The sequence below is a fragment of the Rhinolophus hipposideros genome (genome assembly GCF_964194185.1).
Source record: "Rhinolophus hipposideros genome assembly, chromosome: 25".
NCBI lineage: Eukaryota > Metazoa > Chordata > Mammalia > Chiroptera > Rhinolophidae > Rhinolophus > Rhinolophus hipposideros.
Genome location: NC_138071.1, coordinates 14493796 through 14517613, shown reverse-complemented (window position 1 = coordinate 14517613; position 23818 = coordinate 14493796). Strand labels below are relative to the sequence as shown.

General features: G+C 44.2%; 1 protein-coding gene across 2 annotated transcripts; it reads right to left on the bottom strand.

The window, feature by feature from the left end:
* Positions 1 to 1218: 1218 nt before the first annotated feature.
* Positions 1219 to 22699, bottom strand: CPA4 (carboxypeptidase A4; the record flags this gene model as incomplete). Of its 2 annotated transcripts, XM_081038457.1 has the most annotated exons (11): positions 1219 to 2558; positions 6378 to 6462; positions 7579 to 7778; positions 9293 to 9383; positions 10517 to 10627; positions 11401 to 11505; positions 12650 to 12751; positions 15444 to 15542; positions 16607 to 16741; positions 17174 to 17255; positions 22632 to 22699. In XM_081038457.1, 11 exons carry the CDS (start codon positions 22697 to 22699, stop codon positions 2371 to 2373), a joined length of 1266 nt encoding a protein of 421 aa, XP_080894583.1. In that variant the 3' UTR covers positions 1219 to 2370. The 2 variants fall into 2 exon arrangements, with proteins under 2 accessions (XP_080894583.1, XP_080894584.1); XM_081038458.1 differs by lacking the exon at positions 15444 to 15542.
* Positions 22700 to 23818: the final 1119 nt, after the last annotated feature.

Sequence of the window (23818 nt, the reverse complement as noted above, 5' to 3'; positions counted from 1 at the left end):
CATATGTGCAAGAATTTGGGGGGTTATACCTGGGATGAAATAGCTGGATCATAAGGTATGGACTTTAAAAGATAATGCCACTGTTTTCCAAAATGGTTTTACTAATTCACATGTTCACCAATACTGTATATAAGAGCTCTATCATCTTTTTTGACTTCTGTAAATTGAAGGAGTATAAAATAGTATCTCACTGTGGTCTTGATTTGTGTGTCCTCCATCACTACTCGTCTCTTCATTTGTTTGTCAGATATACCTGTTTCTTCTTACGTGAAATGCTTGCTCCTATCTTTTGTCCATTTTTCTATCGTCTTACTTATGCTTTTCTTATTGATCTATAGGAGTTCTTTATGTGTCCTTAGTCTGTTGTGTGTTTTGAATATTGTGAATATCTTTTCCTAGTTTGTAACTTTTCTCTCTTTATGCTGTCTTTTAATGAGAAGTTCTTAATTTTATTATAATCACAGGTATTCTTTTTATGGCTCTTTCTATCTTGTTTAAGAAATATTTCCCTTAAGGAACCTAAAGGACAATCTTAATCTTAGGGGGAGGGGGGCACAAAGGAAGCCAGGTTACAGGTGAGTCAGACACGAGCATTGTCATACCCTGCTGAGGCATCGTCTGGTCCCAGGCAGCCCTGACCAGCCAGCACAAGCAGCTGCCCAGTTGGCAGGTGTGTTTTGGTTATAAAATTGGCTATATCGTGCTATTAGAGCTGGATACCATTAAAAATTCTAATCATAGGCTGTAATTAACTTTCCTTGCTCTGATGCCCCGCTCACTAAACAACCTTCTGATTATAATTTGGCTTCCCATGTATCTTGCCTACAGGGAGAGAATGTACTATTCAGGCCGACGTGAGGATCCAATCCACTAAATAGTTACATGCCATGATGTAAATTAATAAATTCGTATTCTGGTTTTATCATCTGCCTCATCTGAGCTCTGTAAGCGTGAGTCAGCATCCCCGAGTCTAATCAACAGGGACACAGAGAATATCAAGCTTCTGAGCTGAAAACTAAGAACTAGACCCAGGACCAGAGTGAAATCACCAAGGTAACACTGCCCTGCAGGCCCCGCGGCCTGATGGAGAAGGTCTTCCTACATGTCATGCGATACGGACAGGGATTAAAATTAATGTTTGACATTATAACAAACTGCATATTCAACACCATGGCTTGGTCCCATTCAGGTGAAAGCAAAGAACAGGAGACAATCATAAGACTTGTGTTGAATATTTATTGGCTTCTGAGCACACACCAGATGCTGCACAAATCCTAGGCAGAAGGATAAGATTTACAGACATATTTGAAAAAGAGAAAAAAGAAAGGGAAGGTGCAGATGGTACATGCTAAGGAGGGATGGAGCAAGAGAAACCTGACTGAAGCATCCTTGCCCCACCTTGGTACAGGATGCAAAATAGAAGATGATGACTTTAAAGACCAACCAAACCAAACCAAACAAAACGGAGGAAGGAAACACAAGGCACACCACAGCACAGAGAGGGATGTACCAGGCTAGTGAGATTATCCAGGCCAGAGGAGTGATTTAGGACCTGTAGGGTGAGGGCAAGATCTTTGAAGTGAGTTCAAAAGGTAAAGTGGAGGTAAGCCCATTAGGACAGATGGGGATAATTTAGCAATCCTGCTGTTAGATCATCACTTTATCCAGGGTTTCCGGGTGAGCCGTATCTGTAGTGACACAGATGCCCTTCTGGGATCCCAGTTACATTGAATAAGAAAGGGAAGACCGTGATCAGAACTGTTCCGTAGCATCTGGGAATTCTTGGCCCAGTGACGAGAAGTGACCCTCTACTTTGTATTCAGACAGAAACACACAAAAAAACAAAAAATGTGGGGGAGGGACGACCTGTATCGATAACCCTGAAGGATTTGTTTTTCAAAGAAAAATATGCTCCAGAAGGACTGAGATAAATTATAGGGGGATCTGCATCATCTTTGAGACCACTGTGCCCCCACAAGAGCAAGGGCACCAGCTTGGCTAGATTGGATGAGGCTAGAGAACCATCTCAGATATCCTTTTGTTCTAAAAATGAGGTAGAGACATGCCACTCAGTAAGGGGCGATCCTAAGTGTGGCCTGCCTAACCAGCTGCAAAGAAAGAAAAGCATACAAAGGGCTCAGTGAAACAGCAGGACCAAAATATGGCAGGTGACAGACGCGCTTCTCTCAGGTTCACCACCAGAATGTTCAAACTTCAGCAAGGGCGGGCAGGAGAGGGGCTGACCTGTGTTCTCTACAAAGCTAGGGGGCGCTGACTCACACGTGAAAGAACAAGGTCCCTTTAATGGTGGCTTCAGTGTGCTGTGCATACGTAGAGATGAAGAATTGTAGACAGAGTAGGGCTCCTCATCTAGTACAGGTGGTCCCGCACATGCTCCATGATGGTCTTCAGCCCCAGCCAGGTCTCCTCTGCGGTGGGAATGATCTGGTCAGCTGGCAGGAGGAAGCCATACTGCCCAGTGTCTCTCAACTCAAAAGTGAATGCATACTTGATGCCATTATTATAGGCCCAGTCAATGCTGCTCCCGCTAGCTTGATCTGCAAGTCAGAAGAGAAAACACCTTTGAAGCTCAGTTCCTTTCAGGGTTAGGTGGGAAGGGGCCAGGAGTTCTGCACGCCTGTTTCCTTAGGGATCGGGAGTGCTTTCTGCAAGTCATTAGGCTTGGTCTGCTTCGTATGTCTCAGGCTTTCCTGCACCATGAGGTTCTTCACTAGTCTCAAGTCAAGAGATAAAATCCTCATTTCCACCTTGTCACTAACCCATTCTGTAGACACCTGTAGGTCACTCCAAACCAGTCTTTACAGAGTACGGTAGACAGCCTCCACAACCGCTCCAATGATCCTTGTCCCCTGGTATTCATTTCCCCTCCCCAAATCAAATAGGGCTGACTTGACCTGTGTAACTAATAAGAGGTTGCAGACGTGAAGGTCCGTGACCTTCAAGGCTAGGTCAGAAGACATACTGTGGCTTCCACCTTGCTCTCTCTAAGGAAAGCCAGATGGCATCTTATAAGGACACTCAAGCAGCCCTATAAAGAGGTCCACATGGTGAAGACCTGAGGCCTCCAGCCAATAATCAGCACTAACTTACCAGGCACCTGAGGGAGCCACCATAGAAGCAGACCCTCCAGCCCAATCAAGCCTTTAAATGACTGTAGCCCTAGAAGACATTTGACTGCAGCCTCATGAGAGACTTTGAGGCAGAGCTACACAGCTAAGCCACTCATGAATTCCTGACCCACAAATAGTTTTAGAAAATAAATGTTTAGGGCCAGTCCCATGGCTCAGGTGGTGGGAGCGCCATGCTCCTAATGCTGAGGTCTCCGGTTTGATTCCCACCTGGGCCAGTGAGCTGCACCCTCTATGGCTAAGATAGTGAACAATGGCTCTCCCTAGAGCTGGGCTGCTGTGGGCAGCCGGAAGTTGGCGTGTGCTGCCATGAGCGGCCGGTGGCCAGCGTGAGTGGCCGGCAGCCAGTGTGAGTGGCCGGCAGCTGGTGAGAGCTGCTGGGAACTGCTGGGAGCCTGACCAACTACCGGCAACCAACTGCCTCAGCCGCGGGGAGCGCAAGGCTCATAATACCAACATGGGCCAGGGAGCTGTGTCCTACACAACTAGGCTGAGAAACAACGGCTTGAACCGGAGTGGGGGGGTGGAGGAGGCGGAAGAAGGGGGGGGAAGTATTAAAAAAATAAATGTTTATTGTTTTAAGTTGCTAAGTTTTAAGATAACTTTTTACATAGCAAGAGATAACTGATACACAGAAAGCAGCACAGCCCTTGGGATTTCCCTTGGCCAAAAGGCTGGGGAAAGGCAAGAGGCCTGTTTTTTTGCTTCTTCCCAAACTCAACTAAAGCAGAAATTAGGTAAGAGTGCAAAGTGTAGATGATATTGAATAATAAAATAATGATGTCAACAGTGGCAGTCATTTATTGAACATCTACCATGAGCCATTCATTATACTGGAAAGTTTACATTTATGATCTCATTTAATCTTTAAAAACCCAGTGAGGGTAAGTATTATTGTCCTTGTTTTCCAGATGAGGAAATCCAGGCTCAGAATGGGTAATTTATCTGCGGAAATATCAATGGGAAATGGCTATGGAATTTAAACCCAGGTCCATCTGATGACAAAGCCCATGCATTCTTCAACCTACTTCCAGACCATTTGGTATATTACATGTCAGTTAAATGAAAACGTGAGTCCTTTTGTTTTTCCACTGTTCCTGAGGGTTATTTCTCATTATACCATTTGTGATTTTTCTAGATATGTTTTCTGGATTACCTGTTCCCTGAGATTATGGAGCAGGCTCTCTTACACTCTCTCAAATCTTTGTGTTGTTCCCATAGCCTTTCTCTACCCTAAAAAAATGCTGAATAAAAAGCAAACAATGGCACCAGAGGTTTCTAGAGGTTATATATACAGCAAGCTCAAGTATTTCAGAACACATTTAAAATTCAGGAAGAAGGCAAGAAGGCCTCTACTGACCAAATCATCAAGTTCATGAACTTCACTTTATTTGGGTCCCTGCTCAAAGTCTATCTACTCTTTTTTTTTTTTAATACAAATAGGAACACACCATTTACACTGTTCTGCACATTGTATATTTAATTAATATTTAAAGGTTGTAGACTATTAGCACATATAGCTCCACCTCATTCATTTAAGGGCTGCATACTATTTCATAGATGAATGCACCAAATGTATTTTTATCCAGCACTCTACTGATGGACATTTAGATGTTTACCAGTCTTTTGTATAAACAATGCTGTCATGAACATCCTTAATACTCACAATCTAACAAGCCAAACCAGCTCAAAGAACTTATTTCCAAGCCCTTAGAAGATCAAAATCAGTAAGAGGAAGGGAAAGGGCTGCTATAGGCAGTTGGCCTGAAAGGGGTACAGTCTGAAAGTCAGAAATACATTAAAAAGATCATATACCATGATCGAGTGGGATTCATTCCTGATATGCAAGGTTGGTTCAATATACATAAATTAATTAACGTGAAACACCACATAAACAAAATTAAAAATAAAAATCATATGGACATATCAATAGATGCAGGAAAAGCATTTGACAAAATCCAGCATCCATTTATGATAAAAACTTTCAGCAAAGTGGGAATACCAGGAACATATCTCAACATAATAAAGGCTATATATGACAAACCCACAACTAATATCATACTCAGTGGGGGAAGGCTAAAATCATTCTCCTTAAGATCAGGAAAAAAACAAGGTGTCCACTTTCACCTCTTTTATTCAACATAGTACTGGAAGTCCTAGCCACAGCAATCAGACAAGAACTAAAATCATCCAAATAGGTAAGGAGGAAGTAAAACTGTTATTATTTGCAGATGACATGATACTATATATATAAAAGGTGCCCCAAAAAATGTATACACATTTTAAGAAAGGAAAAAAACTGTATTAAAATTGTAATACTCAATATATATACTAATAACAAAAGATGAATACAAGTCATGTATATACATTTTTTGGCACCCTGATAAAGAACCCCAAAAATTCCACTGAAAAACTATTAGAACTGATAAGTTAATTCAGTAAAGTAGCAGGAGGTAAAATTAATGTTAAGAAATCAGTTGCATTTTTACACACCAACAGCAAATTAACAGCGAAGGTTCTGGAGAATGACCATTTCCTTCCATTTTTAAATTTAAAGATCAGTCTCACAGAATACAGGAACTGGAAGGATATCAGCAGGAATAGAATGAATTGCACAGATGAAACACTTCACGGAGAAACCAAAATGGTATTTCCTCAAAATGAATTTGAGGTCATGGGTAATGAGCCTTAAGACCATCTTCAGGTTTGGGGTTCTGGTAGAGTTGTTTTTTGTTTTTGTTTTTCTGTTTGGCTTGATATTAACCATCGTTGGGAGGATCCCTCAACCCAGCTCCCAGCCTCTCATGCTCCAACACATGTTCATTTCTGATAGCAAGGTGAGGGAGTCTCATCCACCCCACTACCACCACCTCACGCTGCCAATCCAAAGGTGGGCTTCCATTGAAAATGGAACGATGGGCTTGAGGAATTTTTGACAAACCATGTCAGGATTTTTAATGGAAGATAAGGAATGCAGACTCTTCCACACTGATATAACTCAGCTCATCATGAGCACATAATAAATAGCATGACAGCAGTGATGAGCTGCTGAAGATAACTTCCTGCAACAGCTATTACCACACACGCTTGACATAACTTCAGTCTATTACTAACAACAAAAACAATCAGACGACAGCATAGGAAGTCTACCTTGCAGCTCTTCTGCTGTATTTCAAGTTTCCTCTCAAAGCCTTTTCTAAATAACAAATAAATGGAGTGAGTACTTACAGACAGTGGTGCTCGTAGAGCCCACCTGGTACTGCGTGCCCGACAGGGAAGCCAGAGCTTTGGCTGCATGCTTTGCCACCTTGTCCTAGGAGGGGGAATCAGCAGAGTGAGAAAGAATGGATTTCGCCGCCTGATATTCCTCAGTTGTTCTGCACTGCAATGATTTGGAAGATTCTCAGCCCCTCCCCCAACTTTCCCTTCTGTTTCTTCTTCTTTCCCATCCAACTAAAGCCAAGGCCTGACCACAAACTCAGGGGAATGACATGGTTCCTCCAACTCCTTCTCCAACCACATCTCCAGCTCTTTACTTCCTGTTTGGGGAAAGGATAGAGAGAGAGGTGGAAGAAGGGCCAGATATGCGCTCTGAAAACGTGTGCGTTATATACTCGAATCAGAAGAACTGTACTCAGGCTCTCCAAATATCTGAAGGGCTGCTCACCAGCCCATTAAGAATCTAGTAAAGACACCATCTTCACCTACCATGAGGGAAGGGAATATCACATCTGTGAACACGAGGGAAGACCAAGTATGTTCAAGAGAAAACCTTAAGCTTGGTGTTTCCAGAATGGAGGTGGAGATGGGACTGCCATATATGGATGTGTCCTATGCGGAGCACCTACTGAGACCAGAATCTAGTCCACACTTAGCCGCTAGCCCCACATCTGTTGGGAGGTTTATGGGCTAGCTGAGATCCTAGGTAGAGGGGCATAGTCAAGCCAACCAGCGCAGACAGAAAAGCCTACAGTCACTCTACAGATGCCAGCCCAGCTCCAGTCAATCCACCCTCAGTGCCTATTCACATCCTGGAGTGAGTCACTGTATGTGACACAGAACACTCCTAGGCTGTGGCCTACATGCTACTTAAGCTCTACCTCAACTGGAGTGAGGGACACCTCCCCTTGTTCAACAAAATTCCACCCCCAGCTCTCAGCGAGCAGTAGGTCTGCAATACGTTTTGGTCAGAAAAACAAGTGAGAAGGAAAGGCGGGGGTCAGATGTAGTTCTTGGAACTGACAGCAAACACAGAAATAAAGGCACCAACTCCTTCCTGTCCCCAGCAGGCATGATGGCACCCAAAGGTGAAGAGAGAAGACTGGGTCCTTAATGAAACAAGCCCAGGCTCCCGGACTTTCCCTATAAAGCTGCAGTGCCCAAGGGTAAAGCAGGCCTGGGGCTGTGTGGAAGGCAGCCCTTTACTCACCAGCTCTTTAGCATCTGGGGCCTTTTTTTGTGTGTACCCATATGGATACATCAGCAGCTGTGAGTAGCTATGCAGATCAATGAAGCATTTGAAATTCCCATGTTCTTGAATGAAATCTACCACCGATTTCACCTCCACTTCTGAATTGGCATGGAGTCCATGGTACACTTCGGAGCAAGGATTGCTACTGGCTCCCTCTCCTGTGGGGATGACCCAAGCAGAAATAGTAATCCATAGGCCAAGAAAACAGAAATACAGGATCCTCCAACGTGAGGAGGGACAGAAGACATTGGTAATGGGCAGACCACTACTTGATGCCCCCAAGAATCTGGTCCACATGTGTATATTTTGCGGGGCGGGTGCAGAAGTGGAAAGTAGAGGTGTTGGATCTGCCACAGCTGAGAAGGAAAACTGGCAGGACTCCTTTAAAAGGATAGAGTTGACCTTGTATTGTATCACTAACAGTTGTCATAAATAATTAATATCATATTTGACAATGAGATGTAATGAATCAGTATTCTAGATAATTAATATGAATACCAATTAATAATGAAAATGACTCCATTTATTCTGGTGTCAACTCATTCTCTTGGTTCAGATCTTAATGGCCAAACACTGCCAAATAATCTATTGTTGTGACTAAAATCTCTTTATTATTTGACAGGTGTTTAGAAATATTGTTTTCAATGTTACTTCATAATATAGCTCCCTGAGGTATCTAGTGTGTGAGTGTGTGTGTGTGTGTGTGTGTGTGTGTGTGTTTGTGTGTGTGTGAGAGAGAGAGAGAGAGAGAGAGAGAGAGAGAGAGAGAAAGAGAGAGAAACCACCCAGTCCCAGTTGTGGAATATCTGGCCTAACTTTGATGTCCTCGGTTCCCACATTTGAGCTCCTTTCCCACAGTCATGTTATTTTTCTTTCCAACAGCTTGTGTGGTATTGTTATGCAAGCAAAAGAAGTACATTAAGAACAAAACATCAGGACGCTGTGGAATGGTGAAAGAGAACAATTCGAATTTGTCATTACAAGGTGAGGTTAGATCCTAACCCTTAACCATAAGCTCTTGAGACGGTCTCTGAGCTTCAATTGTCCCATTTCAGATAATAAAATTCATTCCCTAGCTCAGAAGAATAAATAAGATAACATATGGGAAAATACCTGACACACAGTTGGGACTATTGTGGGAATGATTTTTAAACAGCGGGAACTCAGAACCCAGGTGTCCTAATTCTCATTCTCTTTCCATGACATCAAGGAGCTGAGGTTCATATCTACACATCTAAGTGTAAACTGCTGGAATTTAATTCTTACCACGGGATCTTGCCTGTTACAATAACAGTACTAGTTGGTCTCTTCTGAGTTGCCACCAGGTACCTTTCCATCCACCCAGTAACACCCCCAGGACAAGCTAGGGTGACCAGGGTATATAAGGAAGAGGTATGGATTTGTATATCTAAGACCAGAATGGTTTTTAAAATATTAGGTTCTCTTAGGAGGACAGGAATTGCTAAGTCATTCCCTTTCAAAATTACAAAAGTAAAAAAAAAAAAAAATATATTAACTAACAGGACATGGAGGGCTTACAGGATTCACCCAAGTCTCTCAATGAATCAGCAATGGAGCCAGCCTGGAAACGGCTCCCTCACTGCCAGCTTGGAACCCTGTGGACCAGGCTACCCAGGGGTAGCAGGATTTGAAAACTATCTCCCCAACCTACCTGCAAAACTAGCATTCCAATTTCTATTTGGATCAACACCAATACAGGAACTTCTGGGATTTAGGGACCGTGTCTTCCTCCAAAATCGGTTCTGAAAACACCACCAAGGAAGGAACAAACATCCAGAGATGAGTCAGGACACAAGCGAGGCAAAGATTTTCTTTGGGGGCCAATGATGGACGTGGGCACCAAGGATAGGGTGAGCTGCTTACCGTTCTTTCTGGAGGGTCCTTGGGGTTCCTGCCCTCTTGCCCCAGAGAGATGATGCTTAGCCCTTCTGGCCCTGAGAGAAGGACTCTCCCCAAATGCCCTGAAGAGAACTTTATAATGCAAGAACCAGGCCAATACCCCCTGACCCCACTAAATAATTTTTGGCTTTGGTAAAAGTGGAACAAACAGACATCAGGCACCTGAATGATCACTGATGTGATAGGAAGTGCACAACTATCATAGTCTTGCTGAAAAAAATGAACCTGAATCCAACCAAGCCTCTACATCTGACCATCAGTGCATCGGAAATAGGGGGATAAGAGAACAAATTAAATGGCACACAACAAAGAAGCCATCAGCCAAATTCAGAATGGGAGACATTTTATAGGACAATTTACTTGGTTTCTCCAACACATGAATGACATTTTAAAAAGGTGTGTGTGCGTGTGTGTGCGCGCGCGCGTGTGTGTGTGTGTGTGTGTGTGTGTGTGTGTGTGGTGGGGGTAACATTGTAGAATAAAAAGGCCTGCAGAGCCATAAACAACCAAATGCAGGTATAGAACCTATTTGGATTTTGATTTCAACAAACTGACGTAAAGAATTTCTATTACTTTTTTAAAGGTGATAGTGGTGTGGTGTTTGTTTCTTTGTTTTAATTACCATCAACTACAGAGGCATACTAAAGACGTGTGGGTGAAATAACTTGATGTCTGGGATTTGCTTGAAAATATGTCAGGGAAAAAAATGTGTGGGAGGGAAAGAAATGCAAAGAAGATTGGGAAAGTGTTGATAATTGTTCAGAATCTGTGACAGGGAATTCAATAGATTGTTCAAAGAAAAATTATTCCCTGGTGATTCTCAGCTTAGAGAATGACTGGAAATGAGACCCCCAAGGAAACTCGTAACATGCACATTTGTGGACGTTTTCTCCAAGGCCATACAACTCCTCAGCGGCAAAGCAAGGAATTCAACAAACAAGACTTAACTCCAAACAGCCCATTTGGTGTTACTCACATGAGTGTGCGTGTATACATATCCGTCAGGATTGGCCACAGGCAACAAGAAAATATCCATTTTCTCCAAGATGGAGGTGATAGCTGAATCCTTCCCGTAATCAGATACAATCTAAGCAGAGACAATGAGTTTATCAGCTACGCCATTGCAGGCTGGGGCGTTAGGTCTAGGGCCGTGTACCTTCCCCAGATGCCCAGCTCTCAGAACAGCATCCACCCTTTGCAGACTCCCTGCCACCATCAGAGGCTCAGCTCTCTGCAAAGTCCTGGGAGCACTTGAAAACCTGGGTGATCACTGCTGAGTGATGTCATCAACTGCAATGAGTCCTGAGCTGCCTGGTTTATTCATTCCTTCCAAGGGGTGCGATAGGGGAGGGGAGAGCCACACATCATAACAGTTCATAGGAATCTGAGCCTCCATGATAGTGGTAGGGAAGATGGATCCTCCACACACACCACCCCTCCTCTTCCAGTGCTGGCTTAAAGCAGACTTTCCAGAGCGACATGGAGACAGCATGAGGTCACTGAGAGCCGGGGTTGAGGGTGGGGGATGGGGGTGCCTTGGAAGGGGCTGGAGGCAGAATTCATCTGAGTTTTGCTGCTGACCAGGCTCTGCTCCCTTTCTGCTGGCTGACTGTGGACCCACATTTTAGGGCCACCTCTGTAGCTTGTTAGCTTGTTCACTGCCACAAATGGACTGTCATTTAGCCACTGTGGCTTGATGAAGGGGCTCTGACCTTTTGTTTCTCCAAAATGAAAAGGCCCCCAGCCTACTGTATCCATGCAGAGCATCTTCCTACCTCATCCCCTGGGCCCAGACTCATGGGAGGCCGCAGGGCCACCCCAGGCCCACCAGAAATCCCTCCTAATATCAGATGACATGACCTTCCTCGCGGTCCAGATCGCCGTGGCCTGTGAGACCCACTCCCGGGAATGGAGGCCTGCATTCAGCCAAATGGCTGGACGCTGACTGCCTTTTCCAGTGCTGAACTGTGGAAGGAAAAAGAGACCAGAAAATGACCCTCCTGCCCCCGACAGTGTCACCTCTCCTCTCCCCAGCTTGCCCTTATTCATTTAATCCATTTAAGACAATTCAGAGACCAAATGTTCCTGAGGGTACCATCTATTTATCAGGTTTATCCGTGACCAGGGAGCTTAATTGGTTGGCTGCTGGGCAGCTTGAGCAGCTCCAGGGTTAGAAGCAAATGGGAAGGGGAAACAACTGCTATTGTGAATGATAATACTCATGTGATTAGAGATAATACTATGTCTCTTGAAAAACCTCAAATGGTATCCCAACAGAGAGAGACCACTGTGCATGGACCAGCCTGTTCTGGCTGATGCAATAAATGAATTCAGTTTTAAAAAGAGGAAGAGAGGATTCACTACGGCTCGTTGTAAATGGCATTAAATGAATTTTGGATCCTGCCTTTTAGTGGGGGGCCCCCTGGGTCAGAGCTTGATGCCAATGAAGCCACGGTGTCCATCAGTTTGGCAAATCATCTAAATTTATTTTAGAGCAAGTAGCTCAGTGGCAGATCTCCTCCCACTGGTAATTTACCCATTGCTATCAGCCTGGGTTCTTCAGGGCTTGTCTGACGCTAAGGGTTTGAGAAATTCTTAGCATCATCAGTTATTCCACGGTTCATATCTCCAAATTCCCTTTTATTCATTCGGCTAGATTATTTATGTAATTTATGTCATTGCCATACATTTTCTACCTCCTTTCTCAATATAGACCTGAATCTGTTAGAAATATCTGGAAATTAGGCTTTGAGCAGCCAAGGGTTATAGGCTGAGCTTAAAATTACATCAGCCCTAAAATTAGCCAAAAAGCAGAAATATCCCTATTAGTCTTGATATTTACAGAAGGTGGGAATAAAGGCAAAAGACTGTGGCCTACCTGAGAGCTTTCGGGAATACTACCTGCCTCCACTCACCCCCGTACATACCCCCCTTAATCCTGCCTTTCATTCAAAACTTGGAATGGGATGTGCAAGTAGGGGCTCTCTGTCAGACTAAATTTGAACACTGAGAGATGTCTCCCGTGGTGGGAGGCCACTAGCTGGGTCTTGGACACAAGGAACCAGGAACCCACATTCAATCTGGCCCCTTGAAGAACACGGAGTCTCACCTTTAGTGCATACATCAACCGGTTTTCAAACGAATGTCCAATCTTCACCCTGCTCGCCAAGTCAGGAAAATCGCTAGCAATGCTGTCCATTTCATGGTAAATCTGAAGCATGAAAAAAGTGAATTCAGGGGCATTTAAAAAATGTGTTCAGCTCTAGGTAGCTATCGGAACTTTATGTTGTTGATCTTAATGATTCCTTCCAGCTCCCTATTGTCAACCTTGGCACTGACGATACGGTCAGCGTGGAATGCTTAGTCTTGAAGAGCTGTCTAAAGAGACCTTTTCTACAGTATTCTAGAGAATAACATATTGTATCTATCCACAAAATTATAGTCCACTAAATTAGAGACTTGTGCAGATATCGTTCCAACAGTGTCGCCCTTTGCACCGTACTAAACTGGGTAATTAGCAACAAAGTCACTTATCTAAGGTTCTTGGAAGCAGTGCCCTCCAAACTTTTTGATCACTTTCACCATCAGTTAAAAAAAAAATTAGCTTGCTATATACATAAATATATAATATATCTGTTACATATATTATACATATATGTATATATATGTCTCCACACAAATATGTGCATTATTTAAAAAATAAAAATAAAGATAGTTGTGTTAATAAGAAATAGAAATATATGTAGAAATATGAATAGAAGTTGTAATAGTTCCTTCCTCCATCCCAGGTGACCATATTGCTTATACCTGCAGTACGGGCACCCCACTTTGGAGATGATTCCTTTAGAGGAACAAGTGAAGAGCTGCCATTTGTGGCTACAAATGCTTCCATTTGCTTTCAGTTAAAATTTTTTTAATTTAAATAAGGTTCATCCATCTTAGTTGCTCAACCTTTTGAGGGTCAAAAGCAGAAAACAAACAAATTTATATTTAGACCTTAAAATTGGAAGAAGGAGCTTTACAGAAGAGGAAAATGTGCTATCAATCTACAGAATAAAATCAAGCTTAAAGGGTCTATCAGAGTTGCAGTCAACATGGCAGATTGAAGTAAGAAATCACCCCCCAAATATATAGGCAAGCCAGGTAAGATACAATGGAAATGATTCACAACCAAGCTAAAAGCCAAGAAAGGGGAAATTGCAGGTGTCAGTGAAGAAGAGGGAACCTAGCTAGCAGAGTGGAGGGCAGAAGATGAAGCCCAGGTATCTGCATTAGAAACTGGGGCAAACCAGGAATAGGACCCAGCGTAGGGCAAGGGCTGGAATTTGAGAGCTGGGAATTAGCAATTGAGCCCTGAGAAGGGTCTGGAAACTCTACCCACTAACCCTAGAAAGTGGAGCAAAAGCTGCATGCTGGCCCTGAGCCATGAGAGGAAAAAGTTAAAACACCAAGCTGAGTCCAGACAAAGGGTTCAAATTTACACTGCCAACATCAAGGGAAAACTCAGCTGAGAAACTAATAAAAATAATGGCAACCACAACAACACACACAAAGGGTCTGAAACTAGAAAGCTTGGCAGAGACAAACATGAAATTCCCACTAGAGATCTAAGGAGGCCTAAGTGGGGTTGTAGGATATGAGTTCTAAAAAGTTGTTTTTGGAAAGAACAGAATATGATCAAGCCAGGAGGGAGAGGGTACACCAATCCACAGTAAAAGCCCTTCCAAGGAACAAGAGATAGCTGTAAACTAGATGACAAAGGCACCCAAAGCCAGAGAACAAAAGCTAGTGGATAAAGGAGTGAGGTTCCCACAGCAGGCAAGTGAGCCACGGAGTTTGGGGTCTTGGGTGACATTTGCAACTGGTTAGCTCAGCTAGGGAGTGGCCGATGTTAATAAAGCTAATGTTATGGATTTGATCCCTATTTGGGCCCTGAACTCTGGTCCCTGGCCCTCGTCTGAACTCCTAACTTTATCCAGCTGTTCTGCAGATGTATGTCAGTGGTCACAAGAGGGATCGAGGGGCAGTGCCGTTGGAAGTGTACACAATAAACAAAGCCACTGACAATCATGGGAAAGAAGTGGAAATAATTGGTCAGGCTTTGGAAAAAATCTCTCATCTAGAAGAAAAACAACTCAAAGTATATGCTTTATGAAAAAGCATGCCAGGAACACCATTTTTGGATATAAATAACAACATGTACTGAGGTATAGGAAGGAGAATATCAATTTAGATTTGGGTTGTGTTCCTAAGCTAGTAGTTTCCGGACTGATGAAGAAGACAGTGAGGGACATAAGAGAGCTGTACTGTATGTGATAGCATTCCATTCTATTAGTTCCCTCTTGATTCCTAAAGTTCCAATATCATATTAAATTATTTCACTCCAAGTTTTTCAGTTGAAGGGTTGGCTTACCTTGAAAGCCAGTCATCTGTATAAAGTGGTTTCTAACTAAACACAGCACTAAAATGCATTATGGAACAAATATACATTATAAGTAGTCATGATAAATGAATGGAAATACTTGGTTAACCTTGAAATAACCACTTGTCTACTTGCCTGGAAGAAGTAACATTTTGACCTGGGAGAATCAAATACAAAGATTATGGTGGGGTATAAGAAGGTTGAATTACTAGCACTGGAAATGATTGCAATTATTTCATGGCTTCCTTTAAGAGGTTGCTGAAGAAACGAAGGATGCAGGTGGGAGAAAATGTTCAGTGTGTCTTTCACTATGCTCTTAGGTGGGAGTTAAACAGCCCAAGAATTAGAAAGGAATTGAAATGTCCTCATTGTAGCCCCTCAGTGAAGGGATATTGTGCTAAGGCCCCTAATTCAAAGTAAGGAAGTATTGGAAGTAAGGAAAGGGCCAATGACCTTGATCTTAACTAGCTCAGAAACTTACAGCTTCCAGAGAATGATAGGCCCCATAGTTGAAATTATTACTGCTCCGTTCTTGCCTTTCATTGTGTTGCAGTTCTTTATCTTCTTTATCTAAAAGGGCCTAAAACAGACACAGCAACATGGTGAAATGGTTTATTGGACATGGAGGTTCATGTCGTTTCTGCCATATCTTGGTACATGGGCTAGCCAAGATGGTGGCACCGTCAGCACACACATCACACAGCACAAATGACAAGGTGTAAAAGGGGTCAGATTGCTTCCATATATCTATAAAATCTTACTCCTTGGAGCCCGACGTACACCACTCCATTCAAAACCCACTTACTCCCTGGTAGCAACATATGTGCTATTTGGTTATTCTATGAACTCTCTAGACATCAGCCCGCATCTGGTATCCAGTGCCTCTGAAATACACAGCTTGGGAAACCATTCAGAAACAAAGAAATTCTTATAACCACTCATACTTTGAAGGTTCCTGGCAGATGTCTATGACATGTGAGGATGATTAATAGACTCACAGCTGCTCATGCCATCAGGAAACTCCAGGGCCAAATTACCAATTAGTCCATAACCTACCTCGGTGAAGGAGAGAACATGAGCCAGACACTGTCCTGCTGTTCAGATACAGGTCGTGAGGCTGGTGCCTGGCTTGGGTGGTGATGTCACCTCTGCTGGGGGCTGTTGGTGACATTCCTCCTTTCTCAAAGAATGCTTTTTAAGACTGGCCTCCAACACCCTCCCCCCTCTCTGTTCTTCCCTCCTGACTTCAAGTAAGAAAAAGGAGAGAAACTTAATACTTGTGGGCATCTCTGACATTTACATACACTTAATCACTTACTCTTCTCCATAAATTGTAATGAAGAAGGTATCACTATTACCATCTTACAGATGAAGAAACAGGCTTGAGAGGTTAAAAGCTTGTCCAAAGTCACACAGCTAGTTAGCAAAATCAGGATTTAAATCCAGATCTGTCTGGTTTCTTACCCTATGCATGCCCTTTCTACTACAACATTCTCTAACAAGTCATTGAACTTTACTTCCATATACCTCCATGTCTTCACCTGTGAAATGGAAAAGGATTAAGACCAGAACTTAGAAATGTCTTGGGCCCACTCTGGCTGCTTTGCCATACGCAAGACCAGTGAGGGGTCTTGGCCTACTCACCTGCAGGTCTTCAATTGTCACTGAGTACTCTAAACCCTGGGACTCCAGGAAGCATTTGACTGGCTGCAGACTGACAGATGGGACCAGGACATCCACAGGAAGACCAAAAGTTGAGGAAGATTTCCAGACATTGAGCTGAAGTGAACAGAAATAAAACCAGGTCAAAGTACGGTTCAGGTAAAAGGCACAATGAGCTCATTCTTCTAGAACAACGGCCAAAAGCCAGGGTGATCCCTGAGGAGCTGGGTTCTGCCCAAGGGCAAACTTCATCCATTTCACAGTTGTATCAGCTCAGGCCTGCCCAGCAGGCAATGCCCAGCAAAACCCAAGAATTAAAAAGTCAATAGCAGATGGAAAGATGGCGCCCACTGCTGAGGCCTCCTATCTCCCAGAACAGCACTGCTCTATGATCTACAGCACTTCTCCCCCCTCGACCCTCTATTATGGAAAAGCATGTTGACCTGTACAGGATTACACACAGAAGCTCTTCAGAAATAATGTCGGTGGTACAAGTTTTCTCTCCCCGAAGTTAGAAGATACCCAGGAGGTCTAGGAAGAACCAGGTACCTTCAAGTTGTCTGAATTCACTAGCTGATTTAGTTTGCTGATCTCGTCTCCATTTCTGACGTTAATCCTAAAAACTTGGTCCCTGGAGGAGGGGAAAAAAAAGCAAAAGATAATGGTGAGCTTTCAGCTGACAAATAAACCCCAAGCCGACTCTCCCAGACATAACTGGGCTGAATGAGAGGAAATGGTCTAGTCTTTGGTTATAATGTATAGCCATTAAAAATAAGACTACGTGGCAAATATGAAAAAGTGCTTATGGTATAACTTTAAGGGAAATATTAAGTGAAAGAGCAGGACACAAAATTGTATGTATGCCATGATCACAAGTATGGAAAAAGCAGATGCATTGGAAGAAAAACAGACAACGGAAATATAGCAAATGCTGACAGTGCTTATGTTCGGGTCGTGGGATTATGGATGACTGACTTTTTTTTCCCCTTGTATCTGTTTTCTGTAATGTGGTCATATTACTTTATAATGAAAAACATATATATTTTGCAGAAAGGAATGTTCCTGAGTTACACGCAAAGCTAACTCAAGACATAAAGAAGCACTTCTTCACTGTCAGGGGCTAGGACTGAAACTCTGGCACAAGGTCCATGCTGGAAAGAGCTGGAAAAGAGAACAGACCTTCCCTCCTTGAAGGGTTAGCTATTTTCCTCTGAGCAAAGAGGGGAGAGGCTGGGTGCTCTTTGAATACCGTCCAGCTCCAGAACCCTATAAAAATTCGAATTACGATCAGGGCCAAGGTGCTGAGGCTGAATTTGGGATTCAATCCTCCCAAGGGGGCCCTGAGAGGGCTCAGAGGAAGCCGGCCAGTCCCGAGCCCCCTTTTGTTGTTTGTCCTGCACTTGCTTCATCTACACTATTTAGCATCCACCGCAGCGCAGGGATAGAGGCCCCCAAAGTCCTGTGTGTGGGTGGGAGAAGGCCGAGCCTGAAAAGCTGCCTTTGTGCTCTCTGCCGGCTCAAGTAGCCAGGGGAGCCATTAGGCCGTTGCTAGGTGACAGCCCGAATGAATCCGCACTCGATGCTGTCACATGCGTCATCCCTTTGACAGGAATGAATGCAGGAAGAGCTGCTGGAGAGAGCTGTGGGCTGAAGGACCTGTTGACAGAGAAAATGGTTCTGTCACAGGGAGGGAAACGTGCAGCCTCACGTGGCGGGTCAGCATCTCCTCATCCGAAAACCGGCTCAATCCGGTTGGACTCTCAGGATGTAACTTTGTTCTGGGAGGCTCTGGAGGACCTCTGGGGGGTCTAGTGCAGCCCCAAGGAGGCAATGAAGAGTCGCCTCCACTGCAAGTGGCAGGTCTGGAGGAAATGCCAGTGTTGAAAGCTCACTTTCTCCTGGTAACTCATCAGGTCTCCACAGAGTCCTGGGAAGTGGGCAGCTAACCGCATCCACGGGTGCTGCGGGGGCCATGGCGATGAAGCTGCTGGAGGAACAGGTCTCAGTCTGAACCCAACAGGCTTGCTAGGAGTTGGACTGCAGCCCTGGGAAGATGGGGAGTCAAACCACCATTTCCCTGACACAGGCAGGCCTCACAAAAAAGAGAAGGGTTTCAAACAGAAGGGAAATCCTTACCTCTGGCAGAGCACCAGGGCTCATCTGCCAAACTCATGCTCTGTCACAACCCACCCCCAACACTCCAGAAAAAGAATGTCTTAGAAATGGTGTTCTAGAAAGCGCCTGTGCACGGATATTGGCAAAATTGGGCATTTGTAAAATATGGCACCGACAAGAGCAATCACAAAGAAGCAAAGGGGGGGGGGGGAAGGAACTAAGAAGAAGGAGTTCTCGGAGTATAAAAATCATGTTACACATTCACCCAGAGCATGTGCTTTCCTCTTCCCAACACAACTTCCATGCTCCTGGGGGTGGTCTGTGACAATGGAACGCTGATTCTCACCGGCCCTGATGATGATGAAATCCACAACCCATTTCATCAGGCCCTAATCAGCCCAGCAACACAGGTTAAAACTGCAGTATTCAGAAAGGCCATGTGGACAAAAAGGGGCCCTGTGATAAATCTACCCCAGTCACCTCACCGGGTGATCTGATCATAAATTCCTAACTGGGCGGGTCATGGTGGGTAGTCACGTCCTAGGCCTGTAGAAAGGTTTACCTTTTCTGCCTTACACAAAACCCTGTCCATTGTTCTTGTACATCTAGGTTAACACTCCTGTGAAATGCACCTTTTTCAGGCCCCTCAAGGAAGTGCATAATCTTGTTACCTATTCTGTAATCCCCACCTTCATGTAATCTTCCTTACCTCCCCTCCTTAATTCCAGATGTATAAAACAAATTGCAAAACTGTCATTCTCTGGAGCATTTGAGACCTTGCCTCTGGGCATGTCATCTGTTTGGCTCAAATACACTCATAAAAATTCTCTACAGGTTTGGACATTTTGATGTCGACAAAGGGCTGGTGCAGGGGAGAGTCCTTCCCCATCTGTCTCTCCTCCACTTCCTCCTGTGCCCTCTTGGCTTCAGCCTCAAGCAAATCCCAAGTTCACCATGTACTTTGCCTTTCTATGCCTTTGCACATGCTGTGCCTTCTGCCTGGACACCCAGCCCTTTTCGTTAGTTGCCTGGCAATCTCCCACCCAGGCTTTAGGACCAACTCCCATCAACCATGAGGTTCTCCCTACCCAGAGGAGGCCAAGTTAGGAACAGTCTTCAGATGGTGTTAAAATTGGGGCGGGGGGTTGTCTGACATTATTCTCATAAACCATCAAAACCTGGAAGCAGAGAGACCACAAATGGGTTCCAGGTGAAGGGCAGCCTTTTTCTCGTCCTCATTGTCTTTGTCTCTATTTGGGAAATAGAGTGTGGATGGCTAAACACAACCTATCTCCACCATCTAGAAATCCATTCAAAGACCTTAAGCTCGTTCTGACATGGAAGATTGGCCTAGGAGCAGGGATATGAAGGGATTTGCAGGTTGCCGTGCTCACCCCTTCTACTCCACACAAGTGTTCTCACAGCTCTTCTAAATTCTGACTCTCTCCAATGCCCTGGGCTGTCCAGCTACTGCCTGCACAATGGCTGATGATGCTCTCTCTACTCTCTCACACTTGTCCCAAGTTCTCATTAGCACTGCCGTGCTTCTATCCCTCCCCCTTTTACCACGCGGGCAGCCAAGTGGCCTGGTTTTTGTTCCGTTCTCATTTGCATCCCCAGCCAGGCTTAGCCGCCGCCATGTGTACTGAGAGGTGATTTTACAGAACTCTTGCCAGTTACTGCTGATGCTATGACCCTTTCTGCAACTACTTCCTATTCTCTGCCTGCCCTATGCCTCTGGGCATCCTGGCCACTGCCCCATCTTTAAGATGACTGAAGATCAGGGCAGAAGACACTGGCAGAATGAGAAAGACTGGGGAGTTAGGTGTGTTTGGTGAAAGGAAGGGAGACTGGAGTGAGGAGCTTGGGGGGAGCCATCACCCTCATCTCCATCAGCCCTGCACCTGTGTCCTGGCTTCCTAACCACTTGAATGCTCAGAGGTCAGCTTCCCCATGCTCTAAACGTTCTGGGGCATTTCTGTGAATCCCAGGAAGGATTCCACCACCTCTGCTGGGTTCCCTATTACGGGGTGATACCAGATTTCAGGGTGAGAGGATGACACGAATGGTTAAAACCATCTGCAGTTAGCCCCGGGCACACAGCGCTTTATGGGCACCCTCCTGGGTGATCACTCCAGTGCCCAGCCCAGCTGTCTCAACCCAGGTGCCCACTACATTATAATAGAGGTCTGTATCCTGAGAAATACAGATTTTTTTTCAGCCACGTGAATAGCTGCAGTGGGAGCCTGACAGCTGCATGCGTCAGCCCACACAGCGGCGAGCACAGTTATTACACACCTACTGCTGAGCTGTCTGTGGAAAAATCTCCTTCCTGGCCACCTGCTATGCATAAGCCCTCTCAGCTATTTGGCAATAGACCAGGTGTGAACAGAAGTCATCACCATAAAAATCACTCAGCCTCATATAAGTACAGTTATTCCCTCTTATCCGTGGTTTTGCTTTCTGTGGCTTCAGTTACCCAAGGTCAGTGTGGTCCGAAAATATTAAATGAAAAATTTCAGAAATAAACAATTCGTAAGTTTTAAATTACACACCATTCTGAGTTCCCTGCTTCATCTCATCATGTAGGCATTGTACCATCTCCCATCACCACAAGAAAGGTGAGTACCGTACAATAAGGTATTTTGAGAGAGAGACACCATATTCACATAACTTTTATTACAGTATGTTGTTATAATTGTTCCATTTTATTTTTAGTTATTTGTGTTCATCTCTTACTGTGCCTAATTTGTAAATTAAACTTTGTCGTAAATATGTATGCATAGGATAAAAGAGTATTTATAGGGTTCGGTACTATCTGCAGTTTCAGGCATCCCCTGGAGTCTTGGAACACATCCCCTGCAGATAAGGAGAGACTACCTGTAATTACCTCAGTAAACAACCCCTAAGTCCCTTTAGCCAGATAATATAATAGAGAGTAAACTAGTAGATATAGATTCATCAGTGAGATCTTGGATTCTATCTGAAGATTACTTTGTGTTATAGCAAAAGGGTATGGGTTTTGCATTCAGAGTTTCAGCTCCCCCGCTTACCAGCAAGGGGCCTTGGGTGGGTTTCTTAACCTTTCTAAGGCTGTGTTTTTTCATGTTTAAATTAAGGAAAATAACACGCCTGCTCTGGCAGAGTTGTTGTGTGATCTAAAAGATAATGCACATGAAAGCTTTTTGCAAATGGCAAAGCATCCTGCAGTAATGAGTTGTTAGAATTCAATCTTCTGGCGGGGTACCATAGCATCCTTTCCTTTCTCCTACTTCCCAAATGTCCTGTCCTTTGCAAACCACAGAGCATTCTGTGAGCAGCATCTTGAGCTCCAAAGGTGTACCCTTGCATGTCACTTTTCAGAGCTGTGGCTAGGCAAGACCTATCAAATCTCCATGTCCCAGATGCTGACAAGAAGGTACCAGCTCCACTAAGCCTTCCCCGTTAACAGAGAGGTGAAACCAAGAAGCCTAAGACCCAGATTTGCCCTTACACATGACAGACACGAGAAACAATGTCTGGTAATTCATAATATAGGAGTAAGAAAGTAGGAAAAAAACTAAAGGAAAAAAAACACAAAGGAAAAAAGAAAACAACTAATAAAGAACAAAAAGAAAGTCGGAGATGCCTAGAACTGACTTTACAAATAAGAACTAGGAAGAAAAAGAATTGGCAGGGAATTAGGGAGACCACCTAGTCCTGAATTCACAGGACTTGAGCCTGAGAAAAAAGCAACTTGTCCAGGACGACAGGACAGAGCTGGGACAGGAGCCCAGGTCTTTTTTCCCAATGCCATACCCTTGAAGGATAATCAGCCATTCGTTTCCAATTCATTTGACTCCCATATCTCTAAACAAACCAAGTAATAATAATAAGTCCAAAAGGAACTTACCCAAAAAACTTTTCTCGGCCACAGATGCTGGGCCCAATAAGGGCCCCAAAGAACAGTATCCACTTCATGTCTGAAAGGTGTCAGTCACACAGTGACTGAGTCAAGTTGTATTTATAAGGAGTCAGAGGCCGACTCATGTCCTCAAAAATGCTCGTGTGATTCCCAAGCAGCCTTGCAACTCTCTTGGTAGCCAGGCGGGCCCCTACCTGTGCCTCTTCCATTCCTGCTGAGTGATAAAAGCCAAGCCTCCTGATTTACAAGTTCAGGAACTTGTTCCTCAGGCTGGCAAACTCTATGCCAAAGGTACCATATTTCTCAACACTGTGTTTGAATAGTGTTTTTTGAGTCAATAGGAAAGTCCCACAGTGCTGGGTAGAATTTATACTAATAGGAGAGGCCAGATTGCAACCCTAAAACGGAGTTACCTCTAGAAAGAGAGAGAGAGAAAAAAGTGAAGACTATCAAAGAAACCGCACACCAGCTCCAAGACCACACACTTGACAAGCCCTGGCAGAGACATCACCAGAGCAGGTCATAATGATGGCAGTTTGTGGCCTCTGTTATGAATCTGACATAGAATTCTGACGACTCTGGTAAGAAAGTAGAAATATATGAGGTACAGCGTATAGGAAGAATGTGTTAGTCTGAGTAAATTACCAGTTTTCCTTAGAGTCTGAACTCAGGTAAGCCTTAATGGTATTAATAATTATGTTTGCTAGGCTCTGAGTCTAGTGTCCTTTACACCAAGTCATAGCAGAATACATGGAAGACACGTGTGATCTCCATGACTTCTCCGTGGTCTCTGAGTCCTTTGAGTCTGTCCCGGGAGCCCTAAATCCCACAAACCTCCCCCAACCCACTGTCCCATGGTCTACATTCTTTCTGCACTTGCTCAAGGGGAGTGGATACAACCAAGGGTCATGACTGGGGCTGTTGAAGAAAAATTATTCCAACATTTGTTAACACTGTAAGGAAGACTTTATTCAAGATTATTGCAATAGGGGTCATGCAATAGGAGAGTGCGATGGTTTTTAACTCAGAATACAGTAAAGATGACAGAGTGAGGGGTCAGTGGATGGAACGTTGCTAAGAGAAGACAGCAAGGGTAGGGGGGATTCTTGCTTAACTGGCCTAACAGAATTCTTGCTTGCCAAGACTGAGACATCAACAGTGGAGGATGAGGACCT